The sequence below is a fragment of the Aethalodelphis obliquidens genome, unplaced genomic scaffold (genome assembly GCF_003676395.1).
Source record: "Aethalodelphis obliquidens isolate GAN/ISIS:26980383/991018 unplaced genomic scaffold, ASM367639v1 scaffold38, whole genome shotgun sequence".
NCBI classification, from domain to species: domain Eukaryota; kingdom Metazoa; phylum Chordata; class Mammalia; order Artiodactyla; family Delphinidae; genus Aethalodelphis; species Aethalodelphis obliquidens.
The window spans coordinates 7,109,677-7,130,786 of record NW_020837982.1 but is presented as its reverse complement, the minus strand read 5'-3'; the positions used below and the strand labels follow the sequence as shown (position 1 = coordinate 7,130,786).

The window sequence follows — 21,110 nt, the reverse complement described above, 5'->3', positions numbered from 1 at the left end:
TTCCAGATGGCTCACTTACATTGCTTTTGGCAGCAAGCTTTAGTTCATTGCCATGTGGATCTCTCCTCAGGGCTACTTGAGCATCATTACAGCGTGTCAGCTGGCCTCTCCTAGAGCAAGTAGTTTAAGAGATAAGGCAAGGAGGAAGCCGGATTGCTTTTTATGACCTAGCGTCAGAAGTGATACCCTATCACGCTCATCACATTCTCTTCAGTAAAAGCGAGTCATTGAGTGAAGCTACACTCAAGGAGCGGGAAATCGAACTCTACTTCTTGAAGGAACTAGTAGCAAAGAATTTGTGGACATATTTGAAAACGACCACAGTCGTAATCGTAGTTAACAGTCTCTGTTTTTTCTCCTAGTGGTAAAAGTACCACAGAAGACGCTCCTGATGGATGCTCTTAAAGAAGAATCTGAGATAATCTATGACTTTTGCATGTGCAACCCTCCCTTTTTTGCCAATCAGTTGGAAGCCAAGGTAAGATATCTTCTGCTTTAAAGTAGTGGAATATTTAGTTAAGTTTTCCTTGTTGTAAGATAAGAGCAACTTTTATTTTGGAAGCTGTATCAGTTAGGATGCTTCTGGTATCAAACACCTGAAAACCCAATTCAGATTGACTTAACAAGAAAGTTTATTGGTTTACATATCTGAGAAATCCAGCAATAGCATGGACTTCAGGAACAGTTTGATCGAGGAGTTCATAATAATATCAAGGCTGAGACTCTGTTTTTTCAGGTTCCCCTTGGCTCTTATCGGGCCCTTGGTTGTTTTTGTTCTCAGGCTGGTTTACTTGTGGCAGAGTAATATTTGGGGAGTGGGAGAGGGTGAGAAGAGAGCTCTTTTCTTCGCCAAACCATTTAACATTTGGATTTCTTCTGATTGGACCAACTTAGGTTACAGTCTACTCTACTGCATTGGGCTTATTGGCTTAAGGAGAGGGTCACTGTTTTTACTGCCAGCTGTCATTTGATAGCAAGCAAATGTCTTATTTAGTCTTTCCAACTTGAAATGAATATATTCATTTCATGAAATAAAATATATTTGCTTATGAATATGGAAAGAGATGCATTGGCTAAGAAAACTAACCTATTAAAAATCAATAAAATATTATTGATTTAACCTAAGTTTTCCTTCATCTAGAGAAGAATTAATAGAAAGTGAATAATATTAATCAGAAGGAAACGAGGGGGTGTGTATGCTTAAAACTTTGAGAGAATAAATTGTTTTTAGAATCACTCAGATACTCTTAAGTACCATTTACATACCTCATAACAAAATAAATTCCAGATGGATTAAATTTGGTTGCGGGCAGGGAGGGGAAGTGGACAGAAATTTATTAGCAATACCAACATTCTAGATTGGAACATGAAGTGAAGCAGGATTTAAGAAATCTAAATTTTAGCCTTCAGTGCAGATAAATTTGAGAACTATTGATAAAATAGCCACATCCTGGTGTACATTTCTTTTAAAAAATGTTGAGATACATGGGCTTCCCTGGTGGCACAGTGGTTGAGAGTCCGCCTGCTGATGCAGGGGACGCGGGTTCGTGCCCCGGTCCGGGAGGATCCCACATGCCGTGGAGTGGCTAGGCCTGTGAGCCATGGCCGCTGAGCCTGTGTGTCCGGAGCCTGTGCTCCGCAATGGGAGAGGCCACAACAGTGAGAGGCCCGCGTACTGCAAAAAAAAAAAAAAAGTGACACCATAAAATACTAGAAGAAAACAAAAAAATATTTATATAATCTTTGGTTGGAATATTTTCAGTGTATGATACCAAGAGAGAAAACATAAAGAAAAAGTGACAGAATTGGCTAGATAAAAAGGTAAAATGGGGCTTCCCTGGTGGCACAGTGGTTGAGAGTTTGCCTGCCAATGTGGGGGACACGGGTTCGTGCCCCGGTCCGGGAAGATCCCACATGCCGCGGAGCGGCTGGGCCTTTGAGCCATGGCCGCTGAGCCTGCGCTCCGCAACGGGAGAGGCCACAGCAGTGAGAGGCCCGCGTACCGCAAAAAAAAAAAAAAAAAAAAGGTAAAATGTTAGTATGTTTAATCACAAAGATGGAAGGTAAAGACCCTGGGAGGGAGTATTTGCATGAATGCCATTGTTTCAAATGCCAAGATTATACGATTTTTAAATCCCAAATCTAGCATGATACCTGGAAACGGAAATTATGTCTAAGCATTCTTGTGTAAAACTAGGTTACAGTCAAAGAGCTGGCCTTAAGGTGTAAAGGTTTTTCACCAGGGTTTGTTGTTGTTGTTGTTGTGTTGTTCAGGGAGTAAACTCTCGAAACCCTCGAAGACCCCCACCTAGCTCAGTAAATACAGGAGGGATCACAGAGATCATGGCAGAAGGAGGCGAATTAGAGTTTGTTAAAAGGATCATCCATGACAGTTTACAGCTTCAAAAAAGATTAAGGTAAGTTGGTAATAAGAGTATTATCGACTATGTAATTCAGGAAGAAACCATGTCAATGAGAGGAAACAAAATCACTGTGGTCTGAAGAATAAACAGATAAAACCTGAAAAGGTAGAAGGTCCTACGGTCTGCAAAGACCTTGTTTCTGAGGATGCTCTCATGCCTTTAATTGATTTGTGTTTCCTGTAATCATCTACAGTGCATGGATAGAAAGGAGGAAGATACCATGTTATTGTGTTGCTCCCATTAGTATGGTCCTGTGATGGAACAAAACTGGTTCAAATATGGCTTTTGATTAGAAAACAGATGGGTTCAGATCTGCCCCATGAACCAGAATAAATTTGTTGCCTAGTCCTTGAAGCAATTTATGTTCTTGGAATCAGTCTCTCAAACGATGACAGATGTGAGGACATTGAGCTGTCAAGAACTTCATGAAGGGAAACTGAAGTCACTAACCAGCTCCAGAGGAGAGTTAAGGCTATTCCTTTTTAAAAGCTAATTATTTCGGACAACACACCTGTCATTAAGCAGCATAAGGTACTCAGAAAGAGCTATTTGTCTCACTTGACTTCTCACCCTGCCGAGTGTCGGTAAAATGATGGATAATGTGGTAGTTCAGACTAGAAGGGCTTTCAACCCTAGGATTTAGCTTTGTGACATAGAGAAGAATTTTTAAAAATTGTGGTAAAATATGCATAACATAAAATTTACCATCTTAACCATTTTTAAAGTGTACAGTTCAGTAGCATTAAGTACATTCATATTGTTGTGCAGCTAACCTCCAGAACTCTTTCTTCTTGTAAAACTAAAACTCTGTACCCATTAAACAACTAGTCCCCATTCCCTCTCTTCCCATAACCCCTGGCAACCACCATTCTTCTTTCCATCTCTGTGAATTTGACTATTTGAGGTACCTTATGTAAGTGGAATCATATTTGTCCCTTTATGACTGGCTTCTTTCCCTTAGCGTCAAGTCCTCAGTATTCATCCACGTTATAGCATGTTTCAGAATTTCCTTCCTTTCTAGGGCTGCATAATATTAATATTACATTGTATGTATATACTACATTTTGTTTATCCGTTTATCTGTTGGTGGACACTTGGGTTACTTCCACGTTTTGGCTATTGTGGATAACGTGGCTAGGAACGTGGATGTACAAATATTTCTTAAGACCCTGCTTCGAATTATTCTGGGTGAATACCCAGAACTGGAATTGCTAAGTAGGGAAGCCTTTTTTTTCCCCCCCTTTTGGATTTATACGTGTTTAAAGCCGCTTATTTTAGTAGGCCAGTTCCAAAATCAGCAAATATCCTGATTTGTTAAATGTGAGTTTATTTAAATATGGAAAGCAACTGGATTCTTGGATGATCTGCCTCAGAAAATTTACACAATATTAAAGCCAAAGGTTAATAAATTTTTGCCTTAAATTGATTTCTTCAACGAAAAATGGTGCAGATGAACCTGTTTGCAAGGCAGAAATAGAGACACAGACATAGAGAACAAATGTATGGACACCAAGGGGGGAAGAGAGGGGTGGAGTGAATTAGGAGATTAGGATCGACACATATACACTAATATGTATAAAATAGATAACTAATGAGAACCTGCTGTATAGCACAGGGAACTTCACTTAATGCTCTGAGGTGACCTAAATGGGAAGGAAATCCAAAAAAGAGGGGACATATGTATACATATGGCTGATTCACTCCACTGTACAGCAGAAACTAACACAACATTGTAAAGCAACTATACCCCAATTAAAAAAAAAAACACATTAGGGTGTGAGGAAGAAAGAGCCTTAAGTTATACTGAGCATTGAGAAGAGTCTGAGTAAGTAAAGTAAACTTAAAGCAACAGAGCACTGAGACTCATGACAGTAGGTAACCAGGGCCATGTGGCCATTTCAGTATCTGTCAGCTTTTGAGGGAACTGGAGTCGTTCAACAAAATGGGGAAGGTTGTTTTTAGGAGCCTATTAATCAGTAAGTTTCTATTATTGCCAAAGTTCCATTTGAACTACAAAAAATATGTTTTAAATGAACACCATTCTAAGAGAGAAGAAATTGGTCAATACGTTCCAAGTACGCCTGTACCTGGCTCTATGGCAGCCCACAAATTGAATGAAAGGTGAACGTTTGCTGGGAAGGGTAAATTGCTAGAGCCCATCATGTCTCTGAAGAGTCAACCATTTCAAGGTTGGTGTCACGTATAGGAAAAGTTACCCAGTTACGATTCATACAAAGAAAGGGTTCAGCAGTCTTGTCTGCTCTGTTAGGACTCAGGCAGGTTGAGAGGGAAGATAAAAGGAAGAAAGGAAGAATGAAGTGATTTTCATTGAAGAGAAAATAGAGCAATGTTTTTTGAAAGAGTTTTGCTCACAAATATTGTTTACAATTTCATGTTATACTTTGGTGACTTTCATTTGTATATGTTACCAGTTCATGTCCTGCATATTTTTGTAGTTGACATAATGTTTATACCACTATGCAACTCTCAAATTTTAAAGTGCTGTGGAAACTGCATATTTTGAAGCTATGAAAAATAAGGGATTGAAAACAAGTATTTAAACCCCACCATCTGCTTCTTATCCCCCTTCTTGTTCCTGAAGAAATGCAGAAATTAAGCCAAATTTGTAACATTATGGAGTGAAATAAGTTAAATTTGTTGGACTGATCTTAGTGATGGCACTCCAGATGCCTCACCTCCCTGTTATGATTCATGCCTTGCCTAAGTCACGCTCAGCAGCAAGTGCAGTTTTGTATCTTAAGGAATTTTGCAGCTGGGAGGCCCTTGAGAGAGAAAGTTATCCAACCTCTTAGTTGTACAGATTAGAAATTTGGGACCCAGATCTCCTAATTCTGGTCCAGTGCTCTTTCCACCATTCTGTGTAGCCTCTGTAGCCCAGACTGCAGTTAGACTTCTAAGTACACAGCCTTTTCTTTTCTACTCCTTTTCTTTTCTTTTTTCTTTTCTTTATTGTTGAGGTATAATTGACATATGACATTATTAGATGGCCTTTCTACTGTTGATGAAGATTTACAAGTGCTTGTCCTAATAGCATTTTCTTTTTTTAGAGACTCACTCACCTAACCTTCTAAATACATTAGCAGACTTTATCAAACCCCTTATGGCCTGGATTTTACACTTGTCATTGGTTATTAGGTGTATAGCTGATGCCCTTTATGGCAGTGATTCTGTGATTTTTCCAGGAACCAGATTTACCAAGTTCCAACTTAATACTGGTTTTACTCCCTGTTTTTGCTTTTTCCTTTCCATTCCTTACCCACTGCCAGATGGTGGAGACTTCTTGGTTCTGGGTAAAATCCACATATCTGGTGATGGATAATAAATTAAACAATCTAGGCCTTTTGAAATGTGATTCTTTGACTTTTTTTTTTTTGATGTGGACCATTTTTAAAGTCTTTATTGAATTTATTTCAATATCGCTTCTGTTTTATGTTTTGGTTTTCTGGCCAGGAGGCATGTGGGATCTTAGCTCCCCGACCAGGGGATCGAACCCACACCCACTGCATTGGAAGGTGAAGTCTTAACCAATGGACTGCCAGGGAAGTCCCTCTTTGACTTATCTTTTAAATTTTTTCTCATTGGTAAAGTGAGATAATAATAGCTTCCTCATACCTCATAGGGTAGTCATAGAATTGAATGAATATGTATTTGATGTAATTAAAAATAATAATGAATAGTAAATAGGATCTTTTAAACTCTTGACCATTTTAGGAATCCAGTAGATTTAAATGCTATGGTCTACTGTGTTGAAAGGAAATGTTAAGAGTACTCTGTTATTTTACTTTAATGCAAAGTCCCCCTCCTTTTCTGTTTTTTTCTTAAAACTAGGTGCTAGCATAGTTATGGGGTGCTGTAAGTGATGGTTGCAAGGAACAATTGTAGGGCTTCCCTGGTGGCACAGTGGTTAAGAATCTGCCTGCTAATGCAGGGGACACTGGTTCGAGCCCTGGTCTAGGAGGATCCCACATGCCGCGGAGTAACTAAGCCCGTGCACCACAACCACCGAGCCTGCGCTCTAGAGCCTGCGAGCCACAAATACTGAAGCCTGTATGCCTAGAGCCTGTGCTCTGCAAGCCTGGGCACAGCAATGAAGAGTAGCCCCCGCTCACTGCAACTAGAGAAAGCCCGCGTGCGGCAACAAAGACCCAACATAGCCAAAAATAAAATTTAAAAAAACCAAAAAGGAACAATTGTAAATTTTATAACTGAGCTTTTAGTTAACTTTCCAGCTGAAAGACTGTCCAGTTCTACAACAAACTTTGACTTACCTTTATAAAAGGGTAAGCCACTTCATTTTCCTTGTCTGTAAGGTTGGGATAATACCTTTTATGGTATTAAATGTTAAAAGAACATAGGAGCCATCTCCCACATTGTTAAAAGAACAATATAGGTCAATATAAGCTCAGAATGAATAATGACAATAATGGATTATAACCCACTGAATAAAGTAAGCAAATAAAATACAAAGGGGATAGAGGAAAAGCTCCTCTAGAATGCCAGCTAATAAATGTAGAAGGAATAATAAAATTAGAAAAATGACTATTTTGCAATCATTATAGTAATAATTGATTCATGGAGGAATCAACAATGGAAAGTTTGAAGAGGAACAGGATATTTTCATAGTTTCAAAGTATTTCCCCAGTTACAAAGTATTTTGTATTTGTATTTGTATTTGTATTTTGTATTTGTAAAAAGTATTTCAGTTACAAAGGGATATATGGTAACTTTATAGTGGAGAGACTGAGGGATACCACCTTGACCAGGTGATCACCTCCTGATGGGGGTCAGGGGTCACCTAGAAGGACACGTAGCACCTCTGTGCTCTTCATGCCCAAAATGTTTTACCTGAATCTATGAGGAAATTTCAGAGAAACCAACTTGAGGGGTTTTGTAAGACAATTTTTCAAAAATATTAAGGTCGTGAAAGTAAAAAACGACCACAGAACTGTTCCAGATTGAAAGAGACTAAAGAGACTTGACACGTAAATGAAATGCATGATCCTAGATTGGATCTTGCATCAGGGGAGAAAATTGACCTGAAGGACGTTATTGGGATAATTGGTGAAATTTGAGTATGGACTGTATTCCAGATAATAGTATCATATGAGTGTTCAGTTTTCTCAATTTGATCATTGTTCTGTGGTTATAAAAGAGAATGTCCTTGTTTATATTTTTTATTTTTTTGTCCTTGTTTTTAAAAATGTACATGTCAAAATATTTAACATTAGGGGCATGATGATGTCTGTAGCTAACTCTCAAATGGTTTAGAAAAAAACAGAGGAAGCAAATGGGGCAAAGTACAGGGAATCTGGGTGAAGAGTGTACTGGAATCATTTGTACTAACCTTGCAATTTCTATACGTTTGAAATAATTTCAAAATAATTTTTCTTGAAACCTGCTGTCTCTAAGGAATTACTAAATGCTGTAATGAGTGGAGTGCTACTTTCATCATTAAAATAGTATAATGGGTTCAAAATCTCTTGGGTAACTGATCTTCCTTTTCATTTTTTTTTCTACATGCGTTTTGATTAGTTGTCACAAGATGCCTGTTGAGAGTAGCTAGGATCTAATGGGTAGGTTTTTTTTTTTTTCTGGCTGCGTCAGGTCTTAGTTGCCTGCGGCACACAGGATCTTCGTTGAGGCCTGCGGGATCTTTCGTTGTGGTGCGTGGGCTTTTATCTAGTTGTGGCGCGCGGGCTCTAGGGCGAGTGGGCTCTGTAGTTTGCGGCACGTGGGCTCTAGCTGAGGCATGCGAGCTCAGTAGTTGTGGCGCACGGGCTTAGTTGCCCCGTGGCACGTGGGATCTTAGTTCCCTGACCAGGGATTGAATCTGTGTCCCCTGCATTGGAAGGTGGATTCTTTACCACTGGACCACGAGGGAAGTCCCTCAGTAGGCATTTTTTTTTTAAAGTGAAGCTAAAACAGTTCTTAATACACGCAATTACTTCTGCTTTTTCTATAAGAAATATAACTTGCAGAAAACAGTTGCTATATTGATGAGATTCAATCTTAAAAGATAAGGAATTCCCTGGTGGTCCAGTGGTTAGGACTCTGCGCTTTCACCATCAAGGGCGTGGGTTCAATCCCTGGTTGGGGAACTACGATCCTGCAAGCCGTGTGGCCAAAAAAAAAAAAAAGAAAAAAAAACAGAAAAGATTCACGATATACTATTTAGCTTACAGTAAGAGTTAAAAGAAATGAACTCTGCCAAGCCCATGTTAAGTACCAATGACATATTACAAGCCTGAGTTATTTAAATATTTGCTTCCCTTCATTTCCTGAGGAAATTTGTAGCATCTTTCTTTTGTCTCTGTTCTGGGCCTTTTCTTGGCTTCTGGTGACTCTGATCTAATCTGTTCAGGACATGGATGCAACTGCAGATTATCATACTAAGTGAAGAAGTCAGAGAGAGAAAGACAAATACCATATGGTATCACTTATATGTGGAATCTAAAATATGGCACAAATGAACCTATCTACGAAACAGAAACAGACTCACTGACATAGAGAACAGACTTTTGGTTGCGAAGGGGGAGAGGGGATGATGGAGGGATGAAGTGGGAGTTTGAAGTTAGTAGGTGAAAACTATTACATATAGAATGGATAAACAACAAGGTCCTACTGTATAGTACAGGGAACTATATTCAGTATCCTGGGATAAACCATAATGGAAAAGAATATAAAAAAGAATGTCTGTATGTGTATAACTGAGTCACTTTGCTGTACAGCAGAAATTAACACATTGTAAATCAACTATATTTCAATGAAAAAAATTTTTAAAAAATCTGTTCAGGAATGCTAATTTTAAAAGAAAGGTGTTAATTAACCTATTTTATACTGTTACTTTGTGAGCACTAATTGCTCTTAATTTCTTATCCTTCATCTTGTTCCTAACATACCAAAGGCTTTTAATTCCTGGTTAATGATTTCTCCACTGCCTTCTTAAAGGGAGCATATTCTTTTTCTTCCAAACCTTGTAAAGCCGCCAAATGAAATAGATTATGCGCTGAGTAAATTTACCCAGGTTTGTTTAAAGTAATTTAGGTAGGACAATTATTTATTTCAAATCAGAAAAAGGATTGATTAAACAAAAATAAGGATTCTCATCCGTTGTTGAACCCACAAACAATAAAAACAAATAAAATATTGGTTAATGCACACTACTTCTAAAGCAGTATAATAGTATTTGTCATACTTTTATAATTAATAAGATTTTCATCTGTATTATTTAATGTATTAGGTTGAACCATATAAAATTGCCAGTCCAACTTATAAAAACGGAAAATTTTTGTAGTTTTAACTTAGCATGTGATTTTAGAGGCTCTTAAATTCACTTACAGTTTTTGTCACTTTAAAATTCACCTTCAGGGGCTTCCCTGGTGGCACAGTGGTTGAGAGTCCACCTGCCGATGCAGGGGACATGGGTTCGTGCCCCGGTCCGGGAGGATCCCACATGCTGCGGAGCGGCTGGGCCTGTGAGCCATGGCCGCTGAGCCTGCATGTCCGGAGCCTGTGCTCCGCAAAGGGAGGGGCCGTGGCAGTGAGGGGCCCGCGTACTGCAAAAAAAAAAAAAAAAAAATTCACCTTCATCGTAGCTATTTTGCATACAGACAAATACATATTGAATGTATAGCCCCTTAATCTGAAATTTCTCTTTAAAACTAATATGCAGTTAGATGAATTTCAAATGACAGGAGTAATTATGATGCTTGGTGAAAAAAGCAGGATACAGATTATGTATTGCTAGTATAACTAAGCTATGTTATACAGAAAGAAATATGCAAAACATTACTGTATTGTTAACTATTCTTTATGTATATTTGAAGATATAAGGTATATCATTATTTAGAAATTTATATATTTAAACCAGTTCTATTGAGGTATATAACTTGCATACAGTTACATTCTCCAATTTAAGTGTATGATTTGATGCATTTTGACAAATGTGTACATTACCACCACCACAATCAAGATATAGAACATTTCCATCACTGTAAAAAAGTTCCCTTGGTGGCGCAGTGGTTGAGGGTCCGCCTGCCAATGCTAGCGGACGCGGGTTCGTGCCCCGGTCTGGGGGGATCCCGCATGCTGCAGAGCGGCTGGGCCCGCGCATCCGGAGTCTGTGCCCCACAACGGGAGAGGCCGCGATGGTGGGAGGCTCGTGTACCGCAAAAAAAAAAAAAAAAAAGTTTCCTTGGGCTTCCCTGGTGGCGCAGTGGTTGAGAGTCTGCCTGCCGATGCAGGGGACGTGGATTCGTGCCCTGGTCCGGGAGGATCCCACATGCCGCGGAGTGGCTGGGTCCGTGAGCCATGGCCACTGAGCTTGCGCGTCCGGAGCCTGTGCTCTGCAACGGGAGAGGCCACAGCAGTGAGAGGCCCGCGTACTGCAAAAAAAAAAAAAGAGTCATGTACCCCAGTGTTCATTGCAGCTCTATTTACAGTATCCAGGACATGGAAGCAACCTAAGTGTCCATCAGCAAGTGAATGGGTAAAGAAGATGTGGCACATATATACAATGGAATGTTACTCAGCCATAAAAAGAAACGAAATGAGTTATTTGTAGTGAGGTGGATGGACCTAGAATCTGTCATACAGAGTGAAGTAAGTCAGAAAGAGGAAAAGAAATACCATATGCTAACACATATATATGGAATCTAAGAAAAAAAAAAAAGGTCATGAAGAACCTAGGGGCAAGATGGGAATAAAGACACAGACCTACTAGAGAATGGACTTGAGGATATGGGGAGGGGGAAGGGTAAGCTGTGACAAAGTGAGAGAGTGGCATGGACATACATACACTACCAAACGTAAAATAGATAGCTAGTGGGAAGCAGCCACATAGCACAGGGAGATCAGCTCGGTGCTTTGTGACCACCTAGAGGGGTGGGATAGGGAGGGTGGGAGGGAGGGAGACGCAAGAGGGAAGAGATATGGGAACATATGTATATGTATAACTGATTCACTTTGTTATAAAGCAGAAACTAACACACCATTGTAAAGCAATTATACTCCAATAAAGATGTTAAAAAAAAAAAAAAAGAGAATCCGCCTGCCAATGCAGGGGACATGGGTTCAAACCCTGGCCTGGGAAGATCCCACATGCCGTGGAGCAACTAAACCCACGTGCCACAACTACTGAGCCTGTGCTCTAGAGCCCACGAGCCACAACTGCTGAGCTTGGGTGCCACAGCTACTGAAGCCCACACGCCTAGAGCCCGTGCTCTGCAGCAAGAGAAGCCACCGCAATGAGAAGCCCGCGCACCTCAACAAAGAGTAGCCCCCACTCGCCACAACTAGCGAAAAGCCCGCACGCAGCAACGAAGACCCAATGCAGCCAAAAAGAAATAAATATATTTTTTTAAATATTGCTTAATTTCTCTTGAGATTTCTTCTTTGACCCATGTGTTATTTAGAAATGTATTGTTTAATATCCAAGTATTTGGGGATTTTCCAGCTCTCTTTCTGTTACTGATTTCAAGTTTAATTCCCTATGGTGTAAGAGCAGATGTTGTATGAGTTTTATTCTTTAAAATTTGTTAAGATGTATTTTACGGCCCAGAACACGGTCTGTCTTGGTGAATATTCCATGTGAGCTTGAGAAGAATGTGTATTCTGCTGTTGTTGGATGAATAGTTAATAGATGTCAATTAGAGCCAGTTGATTGATGGTGCTGTGAGTTCAACTATGTCTTTACTGATTTTCTGCCAGCTGGATCTGTCCATTCTGACAGAGGGTTGTTGAAGTTTCCATCTCTAGTAGAGGATTCATCCATTTCTCCAGCAGCTCTATCAGTTTTTGCCTTATGTAGTTTGATGCTCTGTTGTTAGGTACAAACACATTAAGGATTGTTAAGTCTTCTTGAAAGATTGTCATCTTTAGCATTGTGTAATTATTCCTGATAACTTGCCTTGGTTTGAAGTCAGCCGTGTCTGAGATAAGTATTTCACTCCTCTCTCTTCTTGCTTGCTTGGTTTCTTAAGACAAGTTGGATGTAATTCTTATCAATAGGTAAGGTGTATCTTTTTCTAGCTTCTTTGAGGATTTTTTCTTTATCTTTTTGATTTTCTGTGTTTTAAAAATCACACGCCTAGGTGTAGTTTTCTGGGCATTTTTTCTGCTCAGTGTTCTCTTAGCTTCCTGGATCTGTGGTTTGTGTCTGACATTAATTTGGGGGAAATTCTCAGTCATTGTTTCAGATTCTTCGGTTCTTTTCTCTTTCTTTTCCTTCTAGATTTCCATTACACATATTTTATACCTTTTGTAGTTGTCCCACAGTTCCTGGGTATTGTATTCTGGTTGTTTTCCTTTTTTTTTAAATCAACATTTAAAAAAAATGTATTTATTTATTTGGTTGAGCTGGGTCTTAGTTGAGGCAGGCGGGCTCCTTAGTTGCGGCTCACCGGCTCTTTAGTTGCGGCACTTGGGCTCCTTAGTTGCAGCATGCATGTGGGATCTAGTTCCCTGAACAGGGATTGAATCTGGGCCCCCTGCATTGGCAGGCAGACTCTTAACCACTGTGCCACCAGAGAAGCGCTGGCTTGCATTATTTCTGATGAGAAGTCTGATATTAAATATTTATCTTTATTCTTTTGAACAAAAAGTGTCTCTACCCTCTCCCTGCTTTTAAGATTTTCTTTTTATCTCTAATTTTCTGTAATTTGATTATAAGGTGCCTTAGTATGTTTTTTGTTTTAATTTTTATTTTATATTGGAGTAGAGTTGATTAACAATGTTGTGTTAGTTTCAGGTGTACAGCGACGTGATTCAGTTATACATATATCTATTCTTTTTCAAACTCTTTTCCCATTTAGGTTATTGCAGAGAATTGAGCAGAGTTCCCTTGTGCTATACAGTAGGTCCTTGTTGGCTATCTGTTTTAAATATATAGTATGGTTTTCTTTATGTTTCTTCTGTGTGGAGTTCATTGAACTTCTTGTATATGTGTTTATAGTTTTTATCAGTTTTGGAAAATTTTTGACCTTTTTTTTCAAATATTTTTGTCCTCCTTTTGCCCCTTTTCTGAAACCCCAGTTATGTGTACTGCTTGATATTGTCCCATTGGTCACTGGTGCTGCGTTTTATTTTTTTGGTCTTTTTCTCTTTTTTTTTCCCCCTGTGTGCTTTATTTCAGGTAGTTGTTTTGCTGTGTCTTCAAGTTCACACATCTTTTCTTTTGCAGGGTCTAATATGCTGTTAATCCCATCTGTGAATTTTTTATTTTAGATATTATAATTTTCATGTCTAGAAGTTACATTTGGTTAGTTTTTATATCTTCCCTCTTGCTCTTCATCATGTCCATGTTTTGTTATGGAGCATATTTCTAATAGCTGTTTTGATGTCCTCATCTAATTCCATCATCTCTCTTATTTCTTGGTCTGTTTCTAATGATTGATTTTTAAATCCTGGTTGTGAGTCATTTTCCTGCTTTTTTTATTTTTTATTTTATTTATTTATTATTTTTGGCTGCATTGGGTCCTTGTTGCTACGCGCGGGCTTTCTCTAGTTGCGGCGAGCAGGAGCTTCTCTTCATTGCGGTGCGTAGGCTTCTCATTGCGGTGCGTGGGCTTCTCATCGTGGTGGCTTCTCTTGTTGCAGACCGTGGGCTCTAGGCTCACGGGCTTCAGTAGTTGTGGCACACGGGCTTAGTTGCTCTGCGGCACATGGGATCTTCCCAGACCAGGGCTCGAATCCGTGTCCCCTGCATTGGCAGGTGGATTCTTCACCACTGTGCCACCAGGGAAGCCCTCCTGCTTCTTTCAATGTCTGGTAGTTTTTGACTGGATGCTGGACATTGCATATCTTATGTTTGGGGGTGCTGCGTTTCATTCTATTCTTTTAAAGGGTGTTAAACTTTGTTTTGATGCTTACTTCAGTTACTTGTGATCAGTTGGATCCTTTCAAATCTTGCTTTTAAGCTTTATTAGGGTAGATATAGAATAGGCTGTAGCCCCATTACAAAGCAGTATCCTTTCCAGGACTCTAATAGATGCCCCTTTTATTAACAGGGTCTTTCTGCTCTGGCTAGTAGATCCACAAACTAGTCCCAGATGTCTGAAATCCAGGAATTGTTCAGCTTACTGCTTTCTGAGAGTTCTTTCCCTAGCCTCCACCCCACACATGTAGATCATTCTGCAGAATATTCCAGTGACCTCCTCTGCAGATGCCCAGAATTCTCTCCGTATGCGGCTCCTTCCTCTTATATTTTGCTCTTCAAATTCTTACTACCTCAGCCTCTCTGAACTCCAGTCTCTGTCTCATCAATTCAGCAAGATTATTGGGTTCTGTTTTAGTTTCCTTTCCCTGCTTTGCAGCTTGGGGATTTCCTTTAGGCAGTAAACTCTGGCAGTTATAGGGCTCACCTTGTTTTTCTCTCTGAGCTCATAGGTCTTCACTGCCGTTGTCCAGTGTCTGAAAAATTGTTTCATATATTTTGTCCAGTTTCCTAGTTTATGGTGGAAGGGCAATTTCCTTACTAGTTAATCCTTCATATGCTGAAGCAGAAGTCCTGTATAAATTTTATACTTTGCAAACTTTTTAGAATAATCAGAAGAAATAAAGTATGTCCTTTTACCTTTTAACCGGTTCACTCCATCTTCATACTCCCTCTTCTGGATTTGTATTTGCTATAGAAGAAATTGATTTCATGTTCTGTTGAAACTTTAATGCAATATATATTCTTAAGTTATTTGCAAGTGAGTGCATCTCAAAATACAGGTTCATGCTAGATTTTACAATTTCTCTTAATATGGTGGGGGGTGTGTGTAGGCATGTTTTTTCTGTTGTTTATTAACTAATTTCTGTCCCAAAGCTAAATGATCTTCATTCTGAGCATTGCAGGTGAGACCTCTCTCTCTTACTGTCTTTCCACATACATACAGCCCTAAAATCATTGGAAAGGCTAAGTGGCTTTTTGTTTAAGTTGCTTTGGGCTATTGATACAATTCTTGTTATTGTCATTTGTAACTTAACTCAATATTTGTTTGCTACTCTTATCTTTTTCACTTGAGTAATGCTAATGTAAAAATGTGTAACCACATAAACAGTGTTTGACTTGCCTGATTTCCCACCCCCTACAGGTGGTATAGCTGTATGCTGGGAAAGAAATGCAGCCTGGCTCCTCTGAAGGAAGAACTTCGAATACAAGGGGTAAGGCTTTGTCTTTACTATTTTGGTGTATCCACTTTTGATGGTACTTGGAGTATAGATAGAACTTTCCTTTATATCTAGAAGCTCTAAATGTGTTTTTTGTTTGTTTTATTTTTGCTTGTTTATTTTTTAATGTTGTAATTTGGGGGCTAAAGGGAACTGTTTATAAATTATTAAAATAAGGCCGCCTTTGACCAATAAGAAAAGATGGAGAAAACAGGATGAGTAGAATGTCAGAGAGAAACCAGACATCGAAAAACCTGGTGTCTGCCTGCCACTGACCCCACATCTGACTCCATTATAACTGCAGAAACTGAAGCTAAGGGGCTTGTTCCAGGTCACACGTCTAGTTCACACGTCTAGTTATCAACGAACAGCTGAAACCAGAACAATTTTAAGTCCGGTGTGCGATCTTCACCCCACTATGGTGTGACCCACACAAGTTCAGCCCCTTGCTTTTGTTTTGAAAAGCAGGTGACAAATACATACTTCCCCAACTCCCCTCCCAGTTGATGGTGTTTGGGCGTGAATAGGCAGGAGCAGGATGACTTTTCAGAGAAGGGGGTCAGATGTGGGTTCAGCGGTAGAACCAAGTTTCTGATTTCAGTTTTCTTTCTGACATTCTACTCATCCTACTTTCCCCACAACACCTTTTCTTTGTTAAGATTGTAACAGCTAGAAAGTAGTTCTGTTTTCTTTCCTAAAATCTGGTAGACAAAAGGGAGACTACATAGCTGTGTCTAGCTAGGCCTTAGAGGCTCTCTTTCCTAAACAAAAGAAAACAAAAGAACATTTGAATCATTTTACCAGTGGTTCTCTGAAGGACTGTGTTTTGAGTGTTTCATATATTGGACCTTCAGGCCAGAGCTATAAATTCTCTCGTGTTTTATGGCAGGAAGAAAGCCCACAACTTTGTCGAGAGGTAATTTATTCATTGATTATTAGGCAGCTGTGCATAACTGTTTGGGGATGGTAGTGTTTGTTAACTGATAAAAAGTACGACCAACATATAATTTAACATGAGGCAGGAGCCAGAAACATAGTAGAATTACTAGAATGATGAGATGCTGTGTTTGCTGGTTTCAGGTTCCTAAAGTCACCTACACTGAATTCTGCCAAGGTCGGACAATGAGGTGGGCTTTGGCTTGGAGTTTTTATGATGATGTAACAGTACCAGTAAGTAGAGACCTTCCTTTAGCTTCTCTGAATTCCAGCACATGGTGGGTTTTAGTAGGTCATAAATGAACTAAATCTGTACTGTCCTGTTTTCCTGAAGTTTGCCCCAAATGCTTACTTATGTCAGAATGGAAAGTGGAGGGGCTGCAATGGGGAAATGAGGAGATGTTGGTCAAAGGATATACTTCCAGTTGTAAGATGAATAAGTTCTTAGGATCTAATGTACGGCATGGTGACTATAGTTAGCAATACTGTATTATATACCTTAAAGTTGCGAACAGAATAGATCTTGCATTCTCACCACAAAAAAGTAATTATGTGAGGTGATTGAGGTGTTAACTAATCTTATTTGGTAGTCATTTCACAATATTTGTGCAACAAATCATCACAGTTGTACACCTTAAACTTACACAATGATACATGCCATTTGTACCTCAATGAAGCTGGAGAAAAAAAAAAAAGAATGGAAAGTGGTTGTAAACCAGGCATAGTCCTGGAAACCTGACTGTGGTGACTGTGGAACCTTTCTCTGTGAGTTTGTGCACCTCATTGATGCTTACTCAGCAGACATAAATGAGTTGGAAATGCATCTTTTAGGAATTAAAAAATTCAGGTACAAAAACTTTGTGGGTATGATTATTTTGTTAGATATTCCTCAAGCACTGAAATTGAAGTCTGTTTATTTTCTATTAACACTGCTGTTTTCCTAGAGTAGCTATCTCCTGGGGTTCCTGGTGGATGTAGAAATTACCATTTGGGGTTGCAGGCTTTTGGTGTGTAAAACTTAGAGATCATTCCAATGAAGGGTTCTGTCTCGGCTTTAAGGTTAGCCCTGGAATACTAATGAGTTTTGAAGCTGGGTGATAGTTCATTACCCTATTTTGTCTACTTTGCATGTGCTTGAGCTTGAACATTCTTCCGTAATAGAACGTTTTAAAACATGATTTGTTCCACAAAATTCTCTTTGCCCTCTGTGTTGCTATATGCAAAAGAAAAACGGTTCTGAACTAGTTAGACCGAACAATTTTTCTGGGCCGTGCTAAGAGGTGGTAATAGAATAGCATCTGTTTGTTCTCACATTTCCCTTGGAAGAATGATTGACTTACTGTTGCCTGGAGCTGTCCGCCTTAATGTTCATGCACACGTTGCTCAGCGTGGGCTGCTTCTTCCCACAGTGTTTACGGAGGCCTAGTACCTGGTCCTTGCCGTCTCTAATCCCCTGTCCACACCACAGGCTTGTTCTGGGTGCTCCTCTCCCAAGGTCTTGGCCACGCTTGGTCTCCAGAGCCTCTCTTAAATGTTGCTGTGTCTATGAGGCTCTTTCCTTCTCCCATAGGGCAGAGGAGTAGAGACATGTGCAGAAGTACAAGGGGATGATTTGCAGATGTTTCTGAATACGTGAGCTCAGATTTGAAACAGCCTTTCCTTCCTGTGCTCTGCAGCTAGGTGTGCTGCTGGATTGAAATAAGTTTCCCAGTCAAGTCTGATTGGCCTGCCTGATGGAAGCCTAGACTTGCCTCTGTGCCATGCAGTAGGGTATCTAGAGGTTTGTGTTTGAAATTCTCACTGGTTAAAAAAGATGGTTCTGCTTTTTTTTTTTTTTTTTTGGTTCTGCTTTTTTGACCTCCCTGAGGGATTATCCTTTCTGTTGTCTTCTAGAACACTAGGGCTTTCCCACCAAATGGTTAAAATCATTAGTAATGTCCTAGCTTATCCCTGTGCAGACACTAACAGCTGCAGGAAAATGGAACTGCACCTGTTTCCAAATGCTTCCTGTTTAACCTGCTTTCTGCACTTGTTGGTACCACAGGCAGAAGAGCTGATAATGAGCTCTGGCACTCTTCAGGCCATCTCAGGGACCAGCGTCACCCTTGCCCTCTTGGATTAGTAGCTATTTCAGATCAGAGTATCAAAGAGTACTATATTTCTGTGTAGCAAAATCAGCTTACTTTATTTGCTCCCTCCCTCCCTGTCTTTTAGGCCGTCCTTGAGCCCTGTTCATAGTTTCAGCCATCAAAGGATGCCCCTTGCTAAGGGCTTCAGGTTTCTCCCATGCCAGAGTACTCATCCCTCCCCACGACTACCCCCAACCCAAAGTTGTTAATAATGCACTCCCAAGTGTTCCATTAGGTACACTTAAACTGCTGCAGGGGAAATGGCAATTTCTGATTTGTGGTAACCCAGCAACAGTTTCTTAGCACTGGTGCCCTTGATCAGCATCTGCTTTCCCAGGGGTAGTCCCAAGGCACTCGGGACGTTTTTAGTGGACTGTCCTCTTGGTTCACCTTCCCTCTACCTGGACCTCTCGAGAGCCACTCCTTGCTTTCTGAAATGGTCACCTCATTTCCTCCCCTTGCTCCTGCCGGTGGTGGGGAGGGAGGAGGATATGCTGCTTTAGGTGAGGAGAGGAAGCCAAGGACTAGAGCTAGTTAAGCAGAAGTATTGACCTACTTCCGCATCCCACCCCCACTCCCGCCTTTTTAGGGTAAGTGTGCAAGTTACTATGGCAACTTCTGTTTTCACTTATCTTGGGCCTACTGACTCGTTTCTGTTGGTGCTGAATGCTGAAAAATTCCAATTCACTTCTGATTCAGGTGCCCACACTAAGCCCATTGCTCTTGTCTGGATTTATTTTAACAGCAAAAAGACGAGTCCTAGTGTTGATAGAACTTTGTACATTCATTTTTGACTGATGACAAATATAAGGAAACATATTGTAAGGACGGTTCTTTACAGAATTTTAACAAGCCACTTATAATGCCTCTTTGTCCGAGCTTCTCCTCTAATTGCTCAAGGCATTATTTTAGGTTTGCTTTGCTTTGCTTTCAGAAGTTTGACACTTGTTAAAAGAAAAAGAGAAAATAATGTAGCCATAGTAAATTGTGCACTCTTGGTCTGAGCATTGCCCAGGAACTCTGGTTTTAAAAAATGACCTCCCTGGGTTCAAGACATTTCCTTTGAGCCTGGGTCTTTCCTGTCTAGGGAGTAATAACTAGAGGACTTTTTGGAGAACAAATGGAGGGAAGGGGTCAAATTAATTATGTAACCTTGTTAGTGTCAGAGTGGGGGTCCTCTGATAGTGCTCCACTTACTATTCCACAGGTTCTCAAACTAATTCTAGGTAGAGGAGGGATTCCGTGTTGGTGCCCAGGGGATGACAGTTGGGGGCAGATGTAAGGCTCGTACTTCAGGTCTGTCTCTCATTTTAACCAGAGCTGATCTGCTTTTGTCAGTATTATGTATTAATTTTATTTATTGAAAGGATTCTGCTTTTAAGACATGGTTAGAAAACCAGTACTCTACCAGACTGTATATTATGCTGTAAAACAGATGTGATGGTTAGGGAGCTGAGCTCTTGAACAAAACCAAAGCTAAGGCTCCTCCTCTTAATTCCTTTTCTTATTAAGTGTGATGTTCATTGTGATAATACCGAAGAAATAAGATACCATTTTCTGTACCTTATGATGATCAGTTTTATGGGAGAGAAGAACATGTGAAGTATTGATACAAAATTTTATATATGAGTAAGTAATGAAATGAATGGTAGGGACCAGAATGGTGTGGAATTAGGGCGTTCAGAAAAGGAAATGGTTCAGGCTGGGCTAGTGTGAGAGGACTTCACGGAGGAGGAATTGTCAGTGTCTGACTCATAGTTGGTGCTTGGTAAGTATTTGTTGAATGTTAAAAGGAATGATGTAGGACTTCTACTAAGGAGCAGCATTGCAAGCAGGACGTTAATAGGTATAGTAGATTTAAAGCAGTGGATATAGTGCTTCAAATTGTGATGTGAATGCTTCACACGCATTATGTTATTTTATTTAAACCTGACAAGTCAAATATGTGGTATTATCCCCACTTCCTAGATGAGGAAATTGGAGGCTCTAAAAAGTCAGGTTGGAACCCAGATTAGTCTGATTTCACAGCCTAAGCTCCTACTCACTGTACTGCCAGAGGACTGCCTTTTATTCCAGCCTAGCCATGTATTAACCTACTTAGGCAACCCTTCATCACCTTGCTTATAGGCCATCCCAACAGCCTACCATGTAACAGTCACTTGGATTCATCCTAAACTCACCATTCAAAGAATGTATAGCTCCTCAGTGGCTCCTTGGGCCTCCCAAATCTGTCTTTGACTTTCGCTTCCATCCTAATTGCTCCCTGTTTTCCTGACTGTACTGTCTTCTACGATATTAGAAGTTCCACAGTCTTTTCACGATGCCAGAGTCATAACTGACTTTGTACAGCCTTTGCTCACAGCCCTTTCTCTGATCCTTCCTGTGAACTTCCCTCCACTGCAGCCCAGCTCAATTCCAGCTTCTGCATAAAGCCTTCTTAACCATGCAG

General features: G+C 40.1%; 1 protein-coding gene across 9 annotated transcripts in view; it reads left to right on the top strand.

Annotated features, from left to right (window-relative positions):
* METTL16 (methyltransferase 16, RNA N6-adenosine) overlaps positions 1–21,110 on the top strand; it is a 59,480-nt gene that overhangs the window by 24,874 nt on the left and 13,496 nt on the right. For 7 of the 9 annotated variants that reach the window (XM_027130649.1, XM_027130652.1, XM_027130650.1 and 4 more), the window contains 4 exons: positions 363–478; positions 2,275–2,417; positions 15,521–15,590; positions 16,677–16,766. In XM_027130649.1, coding sequence (XP_026986450.1) covers positions 363–478; positions 2,275–2,417; positions 15,521–15,590; positions 16,677–16,766 — 419 coding nt within the window. The remainder of the gene's footprint in view (positions 1–362; positions 479–2,274; positions 2,418–15,520; positions 15,591–16,676; positions 16,767–21,110) is intronic. The other 2 variants (XM_027130657.1, XM_027130655.1) reach the window with 1 other exon arrangement.